Source organism: Rhinolophus ferrumequinum, chromosome 2, assembly GCF_004115265.2.
Source record: "Rhinolophus ferrumequinum isolate MPI-CBG mRhiFer1 chromosome 2, mRhiFer1_v1.p, whole genome shotgun sequence".
Lineage (NCBI taxonomy): Eukaryota > Metazoa > Chordata > Mammalia > Chiroptera > Rhinolophidae > Rhinolophus > Rhinolophus ferrumequinum.
In genome coordinates this window covers 58,758,005-58,779,207 of record NC_046285.1, presented here as the reverse complement: position 1 = coordinate 58,779,207, position 21,203 = coordinate 58,758,005, and the positions used below count along the sequence as shown (strand labels likewise).

General features: G+C 39.5%; 2 protein-coding genes and 5 non-coding genes across 13 annotated transcripts; 6 read left to right on the top strand and 1 right to left on the bottom strand.

The window, feature by feature from the left end:
• The first annotated feature begins 2,309 nt into the window (after positions 1–2,309).
• Positions 2,310–8,559, top strand: EIF4A2 (eukaryotic translation initiation factor 4A2). Of its 4 annotated transcripts, none has more exons than XR_004425124.1 (12): positions 2,310–2,415; positions 3,240–3,285; positions 3,369–3,501; positions 3,776–3,915; positions 4,662–4,830; positions 4,936–5,045; positions 5,271–5,414; positions 5,722–5,859; positions 6,110–6,199; positions 6,419–6,498; positions 6,960–7,070; positions 7,778–7,915. XR_004425124.1 is itself a non-coding variant. In XM_033127850.1 (11 exons), exons 1-11 carry the CDS (start codon positions 2,387–2,389, stop codon positions 7,920–7,922), a joined length of 1,224 nt encoding a protein of 407 aa, XP_032983741.1. In that variant the 5' UTR covers positions 2,310–2,386; the 3' UTR covers positions 7,923–8,559. The 4 variants fall into 4 exon arrangements, 2 of the variants coding, with proteins under 2 accessions (XP_032983741.1, XP_032983731.1); XR_004425123.1 differs by having other exon boundaries at positions 2,359–2,415; positions 3,228–3,285; XM_033127850.1 differs by lacking the exon at positions 6,960–7,070 and having other exon boundaries at positions 7,778–8,559.
• On the top strand, positions 3,606–3,674 carry LOC117014726 (small nucleolar RNA SNORD2). Its single transcript, XR_004421596.1, has one exon. It is a non-coding gene; the product is annotated as a small nucleolar RNA SNORD2 (small nucleolar RNA).
• Positions 5,084–5,210, top strand: LOC117014622 (small nucleolar RNA SNORA63). Its single transcript, XR_004421555.1, has one exon. It is a non-coding gene; the product is annotated as a small nucleolar RNA SNORA63 (small nucleolar RNA).
• Positions 5,458–5,635, top strand: LOC117014711 (small nucleolar RNA SNORA81). The gene has a single exon (XR_004421591.1). It is a non-coding gene; the product is annotated as a small nucleolar RNA SNORA81 (small nucleolar RNA).
• LOC117014618 (small nucleolar RNA SNORA63) lies at positions 5,913–6,044 on the top strand. Its single transcript, XR_004421553.1, has one exon. It is a non-coding gene; the product is annotated as a small nucleolar RNA SNORA63 (small nucleolar RNA).
• On the top strand, positions 6,229–6,369 carry LOC117014658 (small nucleolar RNA SNORA4). Its single transcript, XR_004421574.1, has one exon. It is a non-coding gene; the product is annotated as a small nucleolar RNA SNORA4 (small nucleolar RNA).
• Positions 8,316–18,946, bottom strand: RFC4 (replication factor C subunit 4). Of its 4 annotated transcripts, none has more exons than XM_033127878.1 (11): positions 18,703–18,946; positions 17,331–17,473; positions 15,741–15,819; positions 15,011–15,090; positions 13,297–13,416; positions 11,786–11,929; positions 11,468–11,588; positions 10,738–10,863; positions 8,967–9,047; positions 8,783–8,899; positions 8,316–8,702 (listed from the first exon to the last, which is right to left on the bottom strand). In XM_033127878.1, the coding sequence occupies exons 2-11, from the start codon at positions 17,459–17,461 to the stop codon at positions 8,607–8,609; spliced, it is 1,095 nt and encodes a 364-aa protein (XP_032983769.1). In that variant the 5' UTR covers positions 17,462–17,473; positions 18,703–18,946; the 3' UTR covers positions 8,316–8,606. The 4 variants fall into 4 exon arrangements, with proteins under 4 accessions (XP_032983769.1, XP_032983761.1, XP_032983786.1 ...); XM_033127870.1 differs by lacking the exon at positions 18,703–18,946 and adding an exon at positions 18,294–18,685; XM_033127895.1 differs by lacking the exon at positions 18,703–18,946 and adding an exon at positions 18,099–18,229.
• Between the last annotated feature and the right edge of the window lie 2,257 nt (positions 18,947–21,203).

Below are 21,203 nucleotides of genomic sequence, written 5' to 3'. Positions count from 1 at the left end.
ACTTGAAATAATGTGAGAACCTCAAGATGGCACACAACACTCCCTGAATGATGAAAATACATGGTATTTTCTATAGAAAGATGTCACTAACAACATAAAGCATACTCTTAAAGGTTTTGTTATTGTTTTTCCATGTCATACTGACAAATTTGTACTAATTCCTTGATTCATTTGGTGACAATTGGCTTACAATTGCTAGATGGGTTTAGGACTGTCAGCTGATGATACTGAAGAGCAAATCTAAACTAGGGGGGCTCACATAAGGAAGGAATCTGATTTTTAGCATCATTTGAAATATAAATGGCCTCCAGACTCCAGGTTAGCACCAAAGCATTTGTGGTTGTCTCCGAGAAGGCTATCTAATTTCAGATCTCAGTTAAGTAGAAAAATTTATCTCAACGGTACAAGAGTATGCTCTAAATTGATTTGCAAAACTTGTGTATGTTTTAAGTCTTTAACTCATTTATTACTTAATGCTATTTAGTAAGCAAATACAAATGTGGTGAGCACACCATTCATTAGAAATACATTGTAGGGTTGCAGGCTCTGGATTTTGACTGAATTTTAAATTATGAAACTTTCTTTCCTTAAAACAACTTGAACCACTGTGACCTAAACCAGAGATTAGCCTTCGATTATTTCCTCTTAAGAGACTCTGGAAATCCTCCACAGCTTGCAATGGTAGTGCTAAACCTAAAACACTCAACCATGAGGTATTAATTGATTTCACCCTATGACTGAGTGATTTCACCCTAAAGACTTAAGTGAGACTAAATGGTTGGTCACTTTCCTGATTTAGTATTTTCTCCACTTTGTTAGATCCCAGAAGATTTTTCAGTAGGTTTTACATGAGACAATAAGGATCTCTGACTTCCTTTCCTAGAAAATGTCTGGCATTACCTCAAATCTGCATTTCAGCATTACAGGGGGATGGATAGCATCACTAGACTGACAGCCAAGTCCACTTTGTGATCATGGTATTAGTTTCTGTCACAGTTCCTGGCACGATAATAATTTTCAAATAAATAAATTAATGATTTAAAAAATACATGTGGTATTTATAACCAAATATATCAAATATGATATACAAATGTAGAAAATTAAGCGTCAGTTTTTACAGTTATCAGACTTTTGGTTGGTCTTCCGAATTAATGAGAAAATGTTTTCCTGAATATTTGTGATGATATCTTGCAGCATGTGTAGGATTGTATTTTAAAGTTAAATGACTAAATACTAAATACATTTTTTTTTTTTTTTTTTTTTACCAACAGGCCTCGGTTAGAGCTACAGTTGAAAACTTCAAGGAGCTTAAAGAATCAGGCAGTTTATTCAAGCAGCAAGGGTTGTGTTGCTCTCATCTTCAGCAAATCAATATTCATAATGTATAAGCAATTAAATTCAATTTGTTTAGTTTTTTTAATGACCAGAGTCAAAACCTATCTAGTCCCAAAGCAGCAAGGAGCTGTATCTGTCAGAAGCATCCATTTAAATTCTTGCGTTACAAGGAAAAGTAATCCTCCTTAGCTATTATATGTTTGCAAAAGTTTACAATGACTTTATCAGGTATTCCTCACACCTGTTAAAATTATTAGCATTATTTTAAAGAGCGAGAGAAGACTAGAAGCAACGTGAGAATCGAATTGTCTACTCCAGAGACATTTGCAAATGACACACGGTTTTTCTCGCCCTGCACAATACAGGGTAAACCCGGTTTTCTGGGACGTGCTAGGTGGCCGACATTTTCCCTAGCAAGAGTTTCACACTTTTACAATCGGAACGGATGTTAAACGCTCGGGCTCAAAGCCAAGCGGCTCTTTACCGTCTGACTAAATAACCTTTCCCCGCAGCTATTTAATCGGGCGGAAAAACCCGATCTCCCTCTAGAGCAGAACGTGGAGGTGCCTGCCTCTCCGCACCAAGCGCCAGCGGCGAAAAATGAGCCCGGGCCCTCCTGCCCCCGGGGACGCCCGGGCCAGCCAGAGTGCAGCGCGCCTCGGGCTTCCGCCTCCCGGTCCTGCCCGGCTCCCCGGGGCCGCCTCTGCTTCAGGGACGCGGAAACCCCGTAGGAGCAGGGAGGGAGGGGAACGCGGGTCGGCGCCGCTTGCTGCAATATTCTTCCGCCGCCAAGCAAAGAGTCCCATCCTTCTCCTACGGTCCTGGGATTCCCAGCGTCCCTGTAATATCTTGACATAACCAACTTGGATTTTCCCACCGACCTTCTGAGGACACTTTCTGAGGTAAGGACACCAGGGCCACAATTTTGTGGCTAATGAAGAACGACGAGAAAATTCCTCCGCAGAAAACGGGTTCCGGCCACGAGCCTATAAAAAACGGGTGGGGCGGTCTGACTGTCTTTTCAGTCGGGCGCTGAGTGGTTTTTCGGAACATGTCTGGTGGCTCCGCGGATTATAACAGGTACAGGGCATTTTCGTTGGTGCTGTTTTGTGGTGAAGGTCAAATGGCGCCAGAGGAAATTGTAGTAGCTGGCGTGGAGTCAGGGAACGCCGGGTTCATAGGCATTTCCTTGGGGTAAGGTACCCCTGTGTCCTTCGAGAAGCTTCCATGATGGGTAGAGCCCCTGAGCGAGGGGACACGAGATAAGGGTACGAAAATGGAGTGGTTGAAGGGTGTCTTTTTTTCCTGAAGATCCTTTTAGATCTCGGCTGCTTCCCCTGCCCGTACGGAGCCCGACACTTAGTTAAAGCCGTGGCGCAGTCCGCATTCGGTACAGTGTAACCGGGGCCCAAAGCTTTATTTGCAGCGAACCGCGCGATTGAAATGTTAGACTGAAGGTGGGGTGCGGGGAGGGTGACAGCGGCGCCCACTCGCCGCGGCCAAAAGGCGCGCTGGGACCAGACCAGCAACGGGGTCTCGGCGAGCCGTTGGCATGGCCTTCGCCAGGCCTCGGCCCGCGTCAATCACCCCGGCTTGCGCAGTGTTAGGGGCGGAGCTCAGCGCGTGGACCTCTCGCGAGACGGCCCGCCGCCGAGACGGCAGCACCTGGCGCAAGGGCTTGGGGGAAAGCCAGTGTCCGTGGGGCCTTGCCGTCCGTCCTGCGTTCTCAACCTTTGGGCAGGTGCACAGTAAATTATGTGCCCTGTGCCACCAGCTTCCATTGCTTTTTTAGTAGGAAATGCACACGTGCAGGAGGAGGGTAACCTGATAGACTGGTTGTAAAGGGCTATCCCCTCATGTGCAGTTAGGATGGCTTGTTAATCTAACTGCAGTGTTCTTTGCAGAGAACATGGCGGCCCAGAGGGAATGGACCCCGATGGTGTCATCGAGGTAAGAAATTGTGTGTGGATTTTGAAATTCTGGAAAGGTGAGTTTGTTCATACTATTTATTTTTACTTATTTTTAATTTATAGAGCAACTGGAATGAAATTGTTGATAACTTTGACGATATGAATTTAAAGGAGTCTCTTCTTCGGGGCATCTATGCTTATGGTTTTGAGAAGCCTTCAGCTATTCAGCAGAGAGCTATTATTCCTTGTATTAAAGGTAAAAGAACTCGGCAGTTTAAAAAAAATTCATTGTTTTACATAGACCTGCACCATAAAAGGGAAAATAACTTCTGGGGGTCTAGCACCTATTTGTATTCCTTAAAGTGAAATGATGGCAATCATCTTTCGGGACTGACCTGAAATGAAGAGAATACTCATTGCTGATCACTTAATTATTTGGGCATAATTCATGTTCCAAATGGAATACATGGTGTGAACTAGAATTGACTTTTTGATGTGGGATCGGTAAATATGTATCCTACTTTTTTTAGGGTATGATGTGATTGCTCAAGCTCAGTCAGGTACTGGCAAGACAGCCACATTTGCTATTTCCATCCTGCAACAGTTGGAGATTGAGTTCAAGGAGACCCAAGCACTAGTATTGGCCCCCACCAGAGAACTGGCTCAACAGGTATTGATAGTGTAGTTCAAAAAAACTGCTTGCGTGTTGCATAGGTTCAAGTTTCACAACTGAAAAATTTAAAGCTTAGTATAAATTGGTCCTATCAGAGCCCTCTTAACTGTCCGTGCATGCAGGGAGTTTTTGTTGAAAGTAAATAGGAACTGGGTGTGCAGGTATGGTTCACAGGGTTATAATGGAGAAACCAAAGCTTTCTGTTTAGGGTGGACTAGATTCCTATTTTTTTGAATGCAGTTGTGCAACATGAAAACTGCAGTGACATGTTATCACTTGACTGTCTCAGTTTGTGATGCATCTGGTGCACGATGTTTTCAAAGCTCACTGCTATCTATATTGGCTTTGAAGGAAACCTCGCTAATAAAGCTAGGCTTTGTTAAAGTCAAGATTATATGTTACTGCCCTGTGGGAAAAGTATCTTGTCTAGGTTGTAATTGCAGAGCTTGATCCCACTATTTACACCTTCCTACACAATGAAGAGTAACGAAGGAAATGTTTTTAGTTATAAATCTAGCTGGTACCTGGGGCAACAGGATCCTAAGTTTGACAAGGTACAAGAAGTATTTTAAGGGAATTTTACCTTGAAGCAGTTAGATCAGTCTGCATATTAAGCTTGGAAGTAGTTAAGTGTGTTGCATGCATAAAAGCTGTTTGCAGACCAGATATTTGCCATTATGCTTTAAAAGTTTAATCACAGCCTGTAATTCTGCTGGAAAATAATTAAGGCTCTTTGCTTTTAGATCCAAAAGGTAATCCTGGCACTTGGAGACTACATGGGAGCAACTTGTCATGCCTGCATTGGTGGAACCAATGTTAGAAATGAAATGCAAAAACTGCAGGCTGAAGCACCACATATTGTTGTTGGCACACCAGGGAGAGTGTTTGATATGTTAAACAGAAGATATCTTTGTAAGTACTGTCTATTGAGAGCGTACATTTTTTTTGCTATTATAAATAAACACAAATAGTATCCCTGAGAATCTAGAAGTGATAGTATGACTTTGTTTTTGACAGCTCCAAAATGGATCAAAATGTTTGTTTTGGATGAAGCAGATGAAATGTTGAGCCGAGGGTTTAAGGATCAAATCTATGAGATTTTCCAAAAATTAAATACAAGTATTCAGGTGAGCTTTACCTTTCACCCATATCTGGAGATTGTTTAATGCAGGTATTGTTACAATACAACTGAAGTGTTTTATTGTCGTTCCCCCTGCTTACAGCAATTGATGCAAAACTATCTCTGTCTAGCACAATTCCATAGCAAGACAGAGACGCTTGGTCTCAAACATGTTTTCTTGAATATTTTGAAAGTTGGGCTACTTGTGTGACAACATCATTGTCTTTTTAAGGTGGTGTTGCTTTCTGCTACAATGCCAACTGATGTATTGGAAGTGACCAAAAAATTCATGAGAGATCCAATTCGAATTCTGGTGAAAAAGGAAGAATTGACTCTTGAAGGAATCAAACAGTTTTACATTAACGTTGAAAGAGAGGTAATGTGTCTAATTAAACATAAAAATGTAGCCACTTTTTTTTACCTTCTTGTATAAGCACTGTGCTAAAATTGCAGAAACTGGGATCACATCTTGGTTTTTGCAATAATGCTAGCAGAGTACACACAAGAAGAAAAGTAACTGCACTAGATTGTAAAGACTGGGGTGGACCTCTTTCTTAATGTCCAGTGTCCTTTGTCTCAAGATTTGGTGCAATATGTCTAGACCGACTTAACTGAATTTCTAATGGCTGTAAGTTGGAAATTAAATTGTTTTAATGATTAACTTTTTCTTTGAAATATTATAGGAGTGGAAATTGGATACACTTTGTGACTTGTACGAGACACTGACGATCACACAGGCTGTTATTTTTCTCAATACAAGGCGCAAGGTGGACTGGCTCACTGAGAAAATGCATGCCAGGGACTTCACGGTTTCCGCTCTGGTAAGAGGTGTTCTAACCTAGTAATGGTAATTACAATGTGTATATTTTCATTAAAGCAGGATTTAGACTACAATATAGCTGTTAAGTGCTGTGTTGTCGTTCCCCCTGCTCAAAAAAAAGTTGTTTCTTAACTATACCTGTCTGTTAAACTCCTGTAGCAGCCAGGGACGCTTGGTCTCATACATTTCAGTAAAGTTAAGTAATACTGATTTGACTAGTGATTCTGGAATTAAGGTTTGTTAATTTGCAGCATGGTGACATGGACCAGAAGGAAAGAGATGTTATCATGAGAGAATTTCGATCAGGGTCAAGTCGTGTTCTGATCACCACTGACTTGTTGGTAAGTCTCTTAACTGCTGTTTCTTAATCCTACCAAAAGCTTTTCTGGGGGGAAGGTTTTTCAATAACCTTTACCAACTTGGACTGTTTGGGAGAATAAAGAAAAGACCACGCTCCACAGTGGACTATATCACTAAACATATAGTTCACTACTAATTTGTGGCCTACATTAGAGATCTCTAGTTATTTAATTAAATTTAAACATACCGTTGTATTTCAGGCTCGTGGGATTGATGTGCAACAAGTGTCATTGGTTATAAACTATGATCTACCTACCAATCGTGAAAATTACATTCACAGGTGAGTAGGTGGCACCTTGACTTACTGTATTGGTAAAACAAGTTCATGTGTTGCCTTTTCATTCTGTTGACTGATTTGTCTGAAACGTTACCTCAATTCAGGGAATTCGTTCAGTAGGTAGACAATAAACTTGGTAGGATGTAATTAAAATTGTACTTGGGAAGATTGGTCATGTACAGTGGGAAAACGGTTGTAAATATTGCCCAAATTGTGGGCTTTCATACATACGGATTAGATTGCTTTAGAGCTGTTGGTCTTAGCATATTTTTGAGCTTTATTTTTAGTGATGCTCTTGTGTGTCCATGTGCTTTCTTGGTGATTTCCTTTATAGTTGGGATTTTCTTGGTGTCGTCTGGTAGCAATTTGAGCAGTCCCTGGTTTAGTTATAGTGGCTTTATCCCTAAATAAATTGAATTGTACTTTGTTATGTGATGTAAAAAAAGACTTTTTAAAAAATACAGGAGTCGATAGCCGCAGTTGATGACGAGATGGCACTCAGAAACGGCGTTGACGTAATTTAGGACGTGGAATCATAAGCGAAACAGCACACTGTTTGAATAAAGAGCGAGTCGGTATTTATATTTGTTTTTCTTTTGTCATGATTATTTGATATTTTAAGTTGCTCCGGCCAAGGCATTTTTGTATATTATAGCCTATTAGGTGGTTTGTATTGTCTGGTTTCTATGAGGAAGGTAGAAAGTTGTTTTGGAGGTAAACACGTTTGAGTAATTTGAGTTACAACGTGTGAAAATGAGCAAAAAAGCAGTGATGAGTTTGGGTTACCATACCAAATACTTGTTTTCCCACTGGAAAAAGTAAGTTTTAGACAATAGTTAACCATGTAGCATTTGTATTTACAGTTTACAGTTCCAGAAGTGCGTCGAAATGGATTGCATAACTATTCTTTGTTTTATCCCTGGTGTTTACATCTGTCCCAGGCTGACATCTGCTCTTGGCTGGCCCGCTTTGGTATGGGCTTTTAAATTTCACTACCCCAAACACAATACTGTCATCTGCTTTAAAAATAATAATAGTGCTCAAGACGCCTGATAAAATCTCATTTTGCAGCCAGACAAGCCTTGAATCCTTTTGGCACTAACTGCAAAGGAAGACTTCTTTCTCTAGATATTGATTAGCAGATAGTGCTGCAATTAGAAGCGCGAACTATAACCTTGATAAAGTAAACAGCAGCTGGTGGTTAACAAATGGATCATCAGGTTCAGTAGCTCACACCCAGGAGAAGTAACAACACTAATTGCTGGTTTCTTTTCTTACACAGAATTGGCAGAGGGGGTCGATTTGGGAGGAAAGGTGTGGCTATAAACTTTGTTACTGAAGAAGACAAGAGGATTCTTCGTGACATTGAGACTTTCTACAATACTACAGTGGAGGAAATGCCTATGAATGTGGCTGACCTTATTTAATTCCTGGGATGAGATAGTCTTGAATGCAGTGCCCGCTGTTGCTGAATAGGCGATCACAACGTGCATTGTGCTTTCTTTGGGAATCTGAATCTTGTCTCAATGCTCATAACGGATCAGAAATACAGATTTTTGATAGCAAAGCGACATTAGTCGTGAGCTCTTGTGAGGAAAGTCATTGGCTTTATCCTCTTTAGAGTTAGACTGTTGGGGTTGGGTGTAAAAGATGGGGTCTGTAAAATCTTTCTTTCTTAGAAATTTATTTCCTAGTTATGTAGAAATGGTTGTATTAGATGTTCTCTATCATTTAATAATATACTTGTGGACTAAAAGATATAAGTGCTGTATAAAATCAGCCAATTATGTTAAACTAGCTTATCTGCCTTTATTGTGTTGTCATTAGCCTAAATAGAAAGGCCTTTAAAATTGATTTTTTTTTTAGAAAGCATTTGGATGCATTTTGTTGGTATTGTATTTATTCAATAAAGTATTTAATTAGTGCTAAGTGTGAACTGGACCCTGTTGCTAAGCCCCAGCAAGCAATCATATCCTAGGTAGGGTTAAACCCCCAGTAAAATTGCCATATTGCACATGTCTTAATGAAGTTTGAATGTTAAATAAATTGTATATTCACTTTAAAGGTGCTTTAGTCATTTTATTTTTTTACAAAATATATAAATTGAATACTTAACAATTCTGAGTTAATTGCTGCATCACAGTAGCACAGAGGCTGATAAGTTGGAGATGTTCATCAGCACCATCTGCTAAGCATTTATCTACTTCCTACGAGAAAAAGAAAGGTTTAGTAAATTGCCCTTTCAGGTATGAACATTTTGCTGAAATGTGCAAAAGTGCTTACTTACAGCAAGTTTTTCGGTAATAATGGACTTTTGTTTATCAGAAAGGTTATCATTCTCTACAATCACATCATGAAGTTGATTTACAAGCTGAGTTGCTGCATGACCCTCATCTATTAAGTCCTGTAATGGAAAAATTGGCACTTGGTATGATTGAACTTTTCCCCCAAAGTTAATAAAATAGTTTTACCTTTACCACAGCTTCCAGTTTGTCGAAAGAGCCACTCTGACATGCAGCAAATACTCCATCAATTGTCTCAGCTGGTACTACCTAAAAAGTTGAATTATTTTGGTGAAGAGTTGGACTGTACTGTGGAGCCTACACTCCCTTTTTTTAATGCCATTATTCCATGCGTGGGTGGTTCATTGTGTGCAAAAAACGGCTGTCCTGATACTGAATTCGTAAGCTGGGGAGGTAAAGGAGAATGAAAAGGGCTAGTTGTAAGCCTTTATGCTTATATTCTGAGCTCCGGAGAACTATTGGACCTGAAGTTGAACTACAGTGGTACCTTGGTTTTCTAATGTAATCCGTTCTGGAAGACCGAGTTCTGAAACGTTTGAAAACCAAGGTGCAGTTTCCCCATAGAAAGTGATACAAAATGGATTAATCCATTCCATACCTTTAAAATCAACTCCTTAAACTGCAAATTTAGCGTGAATTTTACTATCAATGCTAGATCCATAAAATTTATAGTGTTCATAAACCGAAATGTTGGTCAATGGAGAATGTTCATAAACTGAAATGTTCGGCAATGGAGACGTTTGAAAACAGGTACCACTGTAGGCCCTCCAGGTAACTAACCTCTTGCCCTGGCTACGCCAATACATTAGTCACTGCTGTAAGGGTGGTGCATTTTCCTTTAATAGCTCTAGTGAGTATACAAACATTGCTTTGCTTCTCTCCAGTGTGGACCCATGATGAAACCGGATGATTAAGTTCTCCCCATGGTAACTGGCTGATACCTGGTTGCTAGCTATTCAAGAGCAGTGGTTAATATCAAGTAGTTTCAAAAGTAATTTTAAGGGGAAGTGCCCTTTATCCAAGTAAAGATGCCACTAATGAATGACACTTTACTGGTTTGAAAAGGGCCCGATACCAATGCCTGAAGTTTCATTATGGTGTGAAAAATGCCTTAGGAATTGTATTGGTCCCGAGGTGAGGCCTGACAAGGGAGTATCCAAAGACAGTATGGTTTTCCATTTTCTGTAAGTTGAAAATGTCTTTTATATATGACCCTTTGTCAGAAGTTGTGAGAACGGATATTTGTTAAATCTTGAACTGCCACATCCCTGAAGCATTCTCATACTCCCAGGTTATTCCCTTATTACACTGTTCCTAGCCCAGTATTTGGCACATGCTATAGCCCCTTCATGTTAATTCCACAAGTGATGGTATTTGGAGATGGGGCCTTTGGGAGTTGATTAGGTCATGAGGGAGAAGTGACCTCAAAGGGACTTAGGTCCTAAGAGGCCTCAGATGCTCCCTTCTGCCACAGGAGGATGCAGTAGGAAAGGCCATCTGTGAAATCAGGAGACCTAGGATGAACTACCATGTTTCCCCAGAAATAAGACCTAGCCGGACAATCAGCTTTAGTGTGTCTTTTGGAGCAAAAGTTAGTATAAGATCCGATCTTATTTTACTATAAGACCTGGTCTTATTAATTTTTTGCTCCAAACAATGCATTAGAGCTGATTGTCCGGCTAGGTCTTAATTTTCGGGGAAACATGGTAGGATGTAGTTCTTAAGACACTGGATCTGTGGGCAATTTGATCTTAGACTTCCCAGCCTCCAGAACTATGAAATGAGTCTGGTGTTTGTAAGCCACTCACAGCCTGTGGTATTGTTACAGCAACTTGAATGGACTAAGCACATAATAAGCATTTTGTATATATTGAATGATAATTTTGTAAAAGCCACAAAAAGCCTTTTAAAAGAATTTTAGAATAACTAGTGCTCTTACCCCAGCAATATCCGTGATCACCTTCTCTGTGACCTCTTTCCCACCTGTTAATCGAGTAGCACTTTGAAGAAATGTAATGGCTTTTCTTAAGTCTCCTTCTGACACTTGAACAAGATAAGATACTCCCTGAAAATAAAAGAGGTTTTTTTTTTTTACCTATGATGGTCAGTTAGACTTTTTGGCTTTAGTAAAAAGAAAAGCACTATTATTTTAGCCTAGAGTTGGGAGGAAAACAATTCATTTCTGTTTTTGAGGGAATATTATCAGTCCTATAGTGGAACAATTCATGGAGATAGCATCAGTCCAATGGAAGGATAGAGACCTCTTGCCTTTGAAAGAAATTTGCAGACAGAGATGTTCCATATTTCTCATCCTATTTCTTGATTACATAAAACAAAATTCAAAATATGGTTCAATTGTTATAATGAATAAGAGGCCTATATATTCTATCACTGTTTTGAAGTATTAGGTAGTGACTAAAATGTTGTCACGCAGATTTGTTGTGGCAGAATTTGCATTATATGGATGAAATCTGCCTGTTTTGGGTCACTGAAATATTGATCATAAACTTCTAAAGGTAACTGAAAGACTGAACCTGTAATGCCTACACATTTCAACTGTAGCTCATTTAGCTTAACTTTGCCTGAAGAATTGGCATCAGAAATGGAAATACACATAGGACTCCTTTCAGGGCCTCTTCATAAGAATTCAGCAAGGAATTAGTAATTACCTCATTGCTAATTTTCACATGTTCTTTATCAGCAATGTCTAGTAATCGCTGCCGTTGAATTTTATCTGACAGAGGTTTGAAGCGGAATTTAGAACATCTAGAGGTCAGAGGTTCAATTATTCTGTAAAATATTGGGGAAAAAAGTCAGTGTTTAAGGAATTTCCCCCAAAGAACTCATTTTTATCAAGAAAAAAAATCAAGATTTGATGATGAAATTAATATAGTGTTGAGACATTTACGTTTTTTTTCTCCGTAATTGGCGGTTATCAAAATAAGGCTATCTAGCATCCACCTTCAGGGCAAAACCGACTAACATACCGACTAACATAGTTACAGATGAGACAGAATCGAGTGGTTTTAGACTCTTTCTCCATGGTTCGTCTTAAAGCTGCCTGAGCAGCGGAGGTCATAGAATCTGCTTCATCCAGAATCACAATCTTAAAAGGAGGACATGGCTTCCCACTGATTCAGAGAAACACATAGGAGTTAAAATTTATAATTCACATATCACAATCTAATTTTAGAACATTCTCATCATCCCAAAAAGAAACCCTGTGCCCATTAGGAGCCACTACTCTTCCAACCCTTCCAGCCATAGGCAATCATGAATCTCTACTTTCTTTTTCCACAATTTGCCTGTTCTGGACATTTTCTATAAATGGCATTATATGATGTCAATATAATGTTGTCTTTTGTGATTGGTTTCTTTCACTTAGCAGTGTTTTCAAGGTTCATCCCTGTTGTAGTGTTATTACTTCATTCTTTGTAATTGTCAGTATGGTAAATGGACATACTGCATTTTTTTCGTCCATTCATTAGTTGGACGTTATTTTGATGTTTTGACCATTATGAATAATGCTATTATGAACATTTGTGTACATGTTTTGAATAGACATGTTTTATTTCTTGTAGGTATATGTATACCTAGGACTAGAACTGCTGGGTTATGTGGTAACTATGTTTTAACTTTGTGAAGAATTGCCAAACTCTTCAAAGTGGCTGCACCATTTTACATTCCAACCAGCAATGTATAAGAGTTGCAACTTCTCCACATTTTTAACAATAGTTGTGTTATATACTGTCTTTTTGATGATAGCCATCCTGGTGAGTGTAAAGTGGGATCTCATCATGGTTTTGATTTGCATTTCTCTAATGGCTAATGATGCTGATGTGCCGTTTTCATGTGCTTTTTGGCCATTTATATATCTTATTTGGAGTAATTCAGATCCTTTGCCCATTTTAAAATTGGGTTGTATTTTTACTATTGAGTTGTGAGTTTTTTTATATTCTTGATCTAAGTACCTTATCAGATATATGGTTTATATGCATTGTCAATTCAATGTGGCTATCAAAAATTAGTTGTTCACTTTCTACAAATTATTAATGTGTGCTCTGATACAAATTTAAATGTATACCAAGTACCAAAACTTTAATCTTGGACCTTTGCCACCTAAGGAGTATAAGTTGACTAAATATCCTTTTTAACTCAGGGCAGTCCTATTTAATTATTAATAATACCTGCTCTTTCACTCTAAAAACATCTCAATATGGACAAGAACTTATAATGGTTACCCTAATTATGAAATATACACTAAAGCTTAATACAATCTTACAGAACTTTATGAGTGTAGCACTAAATTATGTAATTAAAAATACTCCTTAGACAAAATGTCAGTGAAAAATCCTTGACAGCTAAACAAAATTAGTTATAATGAAAGGTCATTTCTGGGTTTGAATAATTTAGATAGAAACAGTTGTAAATTTGGCAGAAACGTATTTTCAACAGATATAATGACATGGTACGGAGAAGGGGAGATGAGCTTACTTACTCTGAACGACTTCCTGATACAGTTAATTGGGCAAAATTCTTCACTTTCTCTCTAACTACTTGTATCCCACGTTCATCAGATGCATTTAACTCAAGAACTCTTAATCGAAAAAGTTCAGGCCTATGTCAAAATGAAACAAGTATGAAACATCATAGAGCACTTAACCCAGGTTTAAACGACATTTTAACACTTGCACATTCTGCAGTAGTTCAAAATCCATCTAGTAAATAATATGGATAGAAAGTACACAGTCACTTTTGTATTTTGTTTTGCAGAGACATGCAATTAACCTCTTGGCTTTTTTTCCATGCTTTAAAAATAGGTAAATGATGTCACATGATATGTAAAATTTTAAATCAATTTTCCACCTAGGGTAGTATCATAAACATCTTGCTATGTCATCAGAACCACTGTAAATACCATTTTAATCTCTATGTGACCTTCCATCCTACAACTGTACCATCATTTACTTATTTAACATCTATTGTTAGACATTTATAGTTTCAAATGTTACAATTTTAAACAATGCTGCAATATATAACCTAAGTATTTTTCTATGGGCTTAAACATTTAAGAAGCTCTGTGCATATATTTTCTATTTTAAAACCACATATATTTCACAAATGTGGAATTTATAATTAAAATAAGTTCTTTAAGTTCTCTAAGGACAGGCATTAGGCATTATTTTTAAAAGGATATTTTAAAAGTTATAATTTGGATTGACCTAAACTAGAATAACTAATAATAAACTACTTAATAATTTCATTATGACTACATTGCTAATGCTGGTTCAATTTGGATCTGATTGAGTTGTGGAATAATCAAGAAAACCTCTTTTGTAATTTCCTTAAGAAGCAAAAGTTGCTGTCAATAACAGTATTAGGTTCATAACAGCTTTGCCTTTTGTCTCCCTTCACATTTCAATAAAAATATTCTTACATATTTGATGGTTGCAGAGGCATCTAATTATTTTCACATGTAAGATTTCAGATGTATCCTTTGGCCATAGCCTGATATAAAAATTCTGGATAAATATAAAATATTTTGCCATGCTGGTGCATAATGCATGGGTATCAGACCTGGGCTGATATATCTTTTCTAGGTAAAGGGCTCCTAACAATGGTTGGCTAAGCCAAGAGTCAGTCTAGGAAGAGGAATCTAAGGTGGAGGCTCACAGAGATTTTTCTGCTGTACCCAGAATCATACTGCATCAGCTACAACACTCAGGAAGCTTGAGGGCAAGGAGCTGGCCTAGCTACTCCAGAGGTATGGCCTGGAAAATCCAGAGAAAGGAGGAACTCAAGAAGAGGTGTGAGTCAGTAGCATTAGACAAAACAGATTCTATCACATGACACAGATCTGAACCGCAATGATTAAGACAGTGATGAAACTATCGACATGAGATAGGTTGGGTTCTCCGGGCTCCAAAATCATAATGAAAAGAAGTGATGAAAAAACTCACAAGGCTCTCTGTGAAGTACATTCAAATTTTGAATAAGGTTCAGAATGAAGGTTACAAAAGATGTAGGTAGGCAAGCTAATTTATTGGAGGGGAGGAAATGGAAATGGGCCCACTGGACTAATAAAAAATTCAGAAACAAAACCCCAACAACTTCACAGAGAAACCAAATGCACATTTTTAGAGAAAGAAAAGCAGTACCAGAAATTTTTGGTGTCAAGTCTGAAAAAACGAGAGAGAGGGATGTCAACTTACCCAAATAGTTCCCTAGCTGCTGCCAAAATAGTGGATGTTTTTCCAGTTCCAGGTGGCCCATAAAACAAGAGATTAGGGAGCTGTAGAAGTTAAATTTTATTTTTTTAAAATTGTATTCTGGCACAAAGAGATGAAAATGATGACTGAAAATGTCTATGGAACAGTGCAGTAACTTTCTTAATAGGGCACATATATCTTAATACACAGAATTCTTAATATAACTGGTATCACAGTATTAACAGTTTTAAATGCTGCTTTTTCACATAATACCATCACTTTTTCCCCAAGATGTCTTTCTAGTATCTTAAGCTGAATCATATTTATGATTGCTCCTTACCTAATGTACTTAAGTGGAATTTTCAAAGCTGAAATCAGAAACCTCTTATTTCTGAAGGGAATCCCAGGCTTCTGTCAGTTCCCTGTCCCACCTTTTTGCTCAGGATTGGGCAAGATTTTATATTTTATAAAGATGTCAGTTGTTTCAAAGAGGAAATAGACCAAAGGAGCAACTGGGTCTGGCCAATACTGAGGAAAAAGGAGTGAAGAGATATATTAGGGCTTTGGATGAGCTGAAGTTCATCCAAATAGAATAGAAAGATTAAGAAAACTAAGCTCCTACTGTATAAATAGCATAGTATTTAAAGAGGGTGGGAGGTTATAAAGGAAGGTAAAGGGTGAATAAATTAAGTCTTAAATTTCCCAGTGACATTAAACATCATTTGCTACTCACATCAGCTCCTTCCAAAGACTTTTTCAGCACTGCAACCACTTCATCTTGGAAAGCAACTTCATCCACACATTTTGGGCGACTGGAAATAGAAAAGAGAGGTTATTTAGTATACTGTAGTAGCCACCGAAAAGTCTCCAAGTGTTCTGTTTACTAATATATGAGAATTATCATTGGTATTTTAGTAATGAAATGAGAATCTTTCATAATCGGAAGTAGGTGGATTTACCTTAACCAAATACATACTGAAGGAGTGAAGTAATTTTTCACTTTTCCAGATATATGGTTTGCATCTGTTATGCTTACAAAAATTAAACAAAAGAATTTTACTTTATTACATCACAAAAGCCAACTGGTAAAAAATTTAAAGTGACCACTTGCCTAGGAAGTAATACTATATTTTAAGAAGATCAGGTATCTAAACAACTGAAAAGGGAGAACTATTTAGTAATCTTAGGATAGGTAACTATTTTGGTTAATACAGTTACATAGTTATTATGTTGTTAATTGGTTAATATCAATTTCTTCCATCACCTAACTGCACAAAAAATGCATATCTATCCACTTCCATGAGGGCTTACAAAATAAGTTTAACCAATATGAAGTATAACATAATTTTCATCTTAAATCATTAACTAGTGTCATTTTAAAAGAAGCTAGTATAGTTATAGTCCAACCCTAAGATTAAGCTTTGTGCTTAGTTAACTAAGCAAAAACTGTTCTTTGAATCATACTGTTCTAATTAATCTGGTCAGTGCCAGGTGGAATTTCATGTCAGATAAAGTTTTCTAGGAAAACCAGTGTTATGTTATAAACCAGAGTCTCTACTCAAGTACCTGCAGAGGCCAGGCAGATAACAAGCGTGAAGAAGGCAAGAGCATAAGGCGAGAGAAAATAGGGACTATTAACCATTGAGGAACATACTCGTATGACCTTTCCAAAATGAGCAGCAGTATTCAAGTCCATCTAACTTGTCAGGTGAAAATTTGCATCTACTGTTGCCTAATCGCGAGAAGCTGAAACATCTAGATTTTTCTGCTTTGTATGTTTTTTTAATTAAAAATATCTGATTTTTATGTGATATTTTCCATTTTTAAAAGCGTTCTTGGTGTCAAACAAAATATATGAGGGCCTTATCTGCCCTATCTGTAAACCACTGGTAATAACTGAGGCATGAGGTTACGACTACTACTTGTCATAATATCACTTAGCTGACTGAAATTTAAAGGCCACTTCAAGCATTGTTTTTGCAAAAAATTATACAGAAAACCTCAACAATTTCCAACTATCAGTCATTAAAGGGGAACAGATTATTTGGACTTACGTAGAACTCCTGACCAAACCATAGACCTGAGTTACAGAGAAGACCTTAGTTCATCTATAAAATAAGAGAATTAAACTAGATCATTCTAAGGTAACTTTCAATTCCAAGGTTCTATAACCCACATAACTGGGTGATTTTCAAGGACAACATCTAAAATAAAACAAATTGTTCCCTTAAGGGAAAAAAAAAAAAAAGAAAAAGAAAAGTGATCAAAACTGATTAGAGATGTAATTTATTAACTATTTCAACAAAAACACAAGAGTTCTTACTATTTTTCCACCCATGGAACAGGTTTGGCTTTCTTGTTCTCTCCACTGCTTCCAGCAGTGGCAGCTACTCCGCGATCCTTGGTCAATGGTGGTTTAGTACTGATAGATGTGCCTTTTAGAAATGCCTGCATGGTTACTTCACCCTGACGAGGTGCAAGACAGAAAAAGAAAAGCTCCTTTGAAAGCATTATGAGAAAGTACTGCCTGAAAGCACATTTAACCTTGTGCAAAGCTATTCAATATTACTTACTACATAAAAAAACATCACCCCATGACCTAGCACTCTTTTAATGCATTGTAGCGCAGGCTACAGGGATATAAAAGAGGCCAAAGTGCTTAAGGAATTTAGAATCGATTTATAATGACAAAGTTATAGAATAAAGGTAAGTCTTATGTCAGGAAATTTTTTAAGAGTTCCAAACTTTTTGATAAATGTCATGAATGGCCAAACTCTACGTGGGCCTCTACAATCTCTGTCTTAGCTCTAGCGCCGACTGTGGAATGGACTCAGGAATTAGGAGTGCTGATACCACAAATGAGAACCTCCACTTATTTTTTTGGGCCTAGAGCTCCCCTCCAGGGCCTCTTTTCCTGGCAGAGCCAATTACTACCTACCTTCTGAGGCTTTTCTCTGGGGAGGATTGGTTCAGGTAGGGAATCTGTTATTAAAACGGAAACAGCTGGTTTTTTGATAACATGCTCATTTGAAGATATCAAAACAACGCAGAAAAGCCCGAGGAGTTTAAAAAAATCAGACAAAAATCTCACCCAGAAAAATAACCACTATTAACTTTCAGGTAAACATTCTTCCAGGCAGCAGAAGGCTGTTTTTATGGATAGAAAGGCATCATTAGCTTGCTTGAAAATTCCCAGCTTTAGTGGCAATTCTACTTTTTTCACCCCAGACCTAGTGAAATGACTGGTACATTATAGATGCTCCATAATATTTGATGACTGAATTACCATTTATGAGACACAGCTTCCCCTTCTGTAGAAAGGGCTAAGGCCTATTCCATAAGGCAACTGAGTTAAAGAATTTAGCAAACACAGTTTTGTGCTTGATATATGGGTATATGATCAACAAGTAAAATTGTTAACATCTGTAAACAGCCAAGGTTTTTAACGTTCTTGGATTACTCCATCCCTGCCACAGGTTTGCTAAACAGTAATAAATCCAGAGCTGGGCTCTGAAAGATGCTGTACTGAGCCCCCATTTGCCGAAGGGGTAGGAGGTAGCTAGGCTGGAGCGCTGGTCCGGCTCCTGTGCGCGCTACGACGGAGGGGAAGACATCACAAAGACATCACAGGGGCATCAAGAGCGCAGGAGAAGAGGAAGGCGAAGGCAACAGTCGCAACTTCTCCGGCTGGTCACCTGTTATCCCAGGCTTCCCGCGCGTGTTCCTGGGCACTGCCTGGGCCTTTCAGCCGCTCGTCTCCGGAGCGAGGACGCCGCCGGCTCGTTCCTGGGGCTTCCGGGACGGTGAAGGGGCGATCGGGTTTCGAAGTCTTGGCTCCGTCCCCCAGTCTGAGAATATTAGACGCAGGAAGGCCCGCGCTGCCAGGGTGAGAGTCCCCGCCGTCTGCACAGTCGGCTCAGTTCCCGCCACGGAACAGCCGACGGCGGGTGGGCGGGCTTACACGGGCACGTAACGCGTCAGTTCCGGTACGCCACGGTCGTCGGCGTCTGGTTAAGGGAGCCGTTTCCTCCTCTACAGTTTCATTTAAAGAGACTAGACGACACAGATTTGTAGGGATGTGTAGAGTGGAACGAGAATGACTGAAGAGGTGTAAATAAAGTTCCACCCTGTCCCCGTGCATTCCTCCCACTGGAGACTGCAGGGCAAGGGCACTTATCAGCGACAGTCCCGAGGAGACGCTAGGACCGCGCTTACCCGGCTTGCTCAGCGAACATGGGCGGAGACGGCTCCGCTGTTGCTCGTCAGAGAGGGCGGTCGGGGAGGGGTGTGCGGGCCTCGGAAACCCGGCGTTCCCCCCAAGGTCTCAAAAAACCCACCCTCTTTTTGGATACGAACCTGCATAACCTGTACCTCACTGGGAACTTCATTGGTAGTCATGGGGCGTCTCGCTGGCATTTCTGAGGCGACACATTCGGCTTGCAACCTGCTCCTCGAAGGACGAGAATTGGGGAGGGTGGAGTCGATTCTTCGCCAGAAGAGGGCACCCTGAAGATCCCTGTCCTCCCTCTGGCTTTGTCTTCGCAGAGCAAACTGTGCGCATCTTTAGGGCAGAGACGTCTAAAGAAGATGCTTTTTCTTCCCCTTTTGGGTGCGTATAGCTTATACCTCTAGTAGTGTCTGCCTGTTGGTGAGAGGGATGACCTTGCCATGCAGCTATGGTCATCTTCTAATCCCAGAACCCTCCCCAGAAATATGGTGGTGCAAATGCTTAATAAAAGCTAAAAACGATTGATAACGTCCAACTCCACCAGGTACAAGCATTGTGGGCTCTAGATCTCTGCATCACAGTACAACTTCTGCCCAATCTTGCTTCCCTGCTCCCTCTTAGATGTTGATTCCGAGAGTACTATCCAATAAAAAAAAAACCTGCATGCAAATCTCAAAATCTCTGAACGCGTTTCCTAAGGAATTCAACCCCTGAAGGTACAAGATGTAGTCCCGGAAAAAGACTCTGAGATGAATTTTGAAATTGGGTCACCTGCTAGTCTGCTGGTAATGAGAAGCCCCATCACTGGTGATAGTGGAGCACTGATAGCCCCTGGAATGCTGTGGCAGTTGTTAAAACTCATCAGTGGCAAGCTGGAATGGAATGTCTGTAGAAGGGAGTGCACCAACAGATAACATGTCTCAGGGGTTTTAGGAAACAGTCGTTATAAGAACTTTGGAATCGAATGGCCATTTTTTCTTTGGGGGGGAGTGCTCATTCGGAGCTAAAGAAAAACATTAAAGGAAGATAACAAAAAACAGAGGATGATTTATTGCCAATATCAGACCAAATGTGAAAGCCAGAGAGTCTGTTTGGCAGCATATAAAATTATACACATAGCCTATAGCCAGAGGGGGGAAAACTCTGTGGGCCAGACCCAAAAACTAAATTATAGACGTAGCAAAGTTGCAGAGAAGGTTAAATTTTCAACCCTACCAAGTCTATACCAAGGCCAAAACCCTGACTGGGGGAAAAATGGGATGCTGAGACTTAAAATGGGGTCATCTGGATCAATGCATTTGAAAATCTAAAATTCCCATATTTCCCTAAACACTGTTGATCTATAGAAGTAACCCATTCTTTTCTGTTAAAGGCTAGTGCTCCTCTCTTACGGATGTACGTATAAGCTTGATGATGTAGAAGTGTTTGCCTTCTAAGCCAATACATATCTACCCTTACTCCCCAACAGTCTACCCCACTCTTTACTGATAGCCAGGATTAAGTCACAATGCAGCCCAGCTGAGGAAATGCTGGACTGGTTAAAGGTGGAAAAGGACTACATGCTAAAGGAGCTGCAGGACTGGATAATATGAACTGGCAGGAGAGCATGTATGGGACTGTACAGGATGAAGGGGGACAATATAAAGTTGGGAAGGGGAGAATAAACCTATGACATAGAATTTAATATCTTGGCAAAACCCCAGGTAATAGTATTTAGTTGGCCCTTGGAAGCTTGCAAGAAGTAATGGCCCACAAAAAGTAAAGTAGAAATGCCAGAACTGCAGTGGCAAACACTGGGGGGAAGAAATCAAAAGATTCAGAGAAGTAGGATATACTATGTAGATCCATTAGCCCACTCTGTTCCTGGGATAGTGTTCTTGTCCAAAGTGATGAGGAATGTGCTGATGAGGGGTCTCCAGCATTTTGAGAAGCTCAGTGCTGGGTTGTCCTCTGTAGATCAAGGCTGTT

Bases quoted from the DNA above. Each gene is read 5' to 3' on its own strand.
- RFC4 (XM_033127870.1), bottom strand. The intron at 11,930-13,296 runs GTAAGTAAGCTC...TCTCTGAATCAG, and splicing joins GTATCAGGAAGTCGTTCAGA to TGGGAAGCCATGTCCTCCTT. The intron at 11,589-11,785 runs GTATGTTAGTCG...AATATTTTACAG, and splicing joins ATCTGTAACTATGTTAGTCG to AATAATTGAACCTCTGACCT.
- EIF4A2 (XM_033127840.1), top strand. From the start codon at position 2,387: ATGTCTGGTGGCTCCGCGGATTATAACAG. The intron at 3,286-3,368 runs GTAAGAAATTGT...TTTAATTTATAG, and splicing joins ACCCCGATGGTGTCATCGAG to AGCAACTGGAATGAAATTGT. The intron at 5,415-5,721 runs GTAATGTGTCTA...GAAATATTATAG, and splicing joins ACATTAACGTTGAAAGAGAG to GAGTGGAAATTGGATACACT.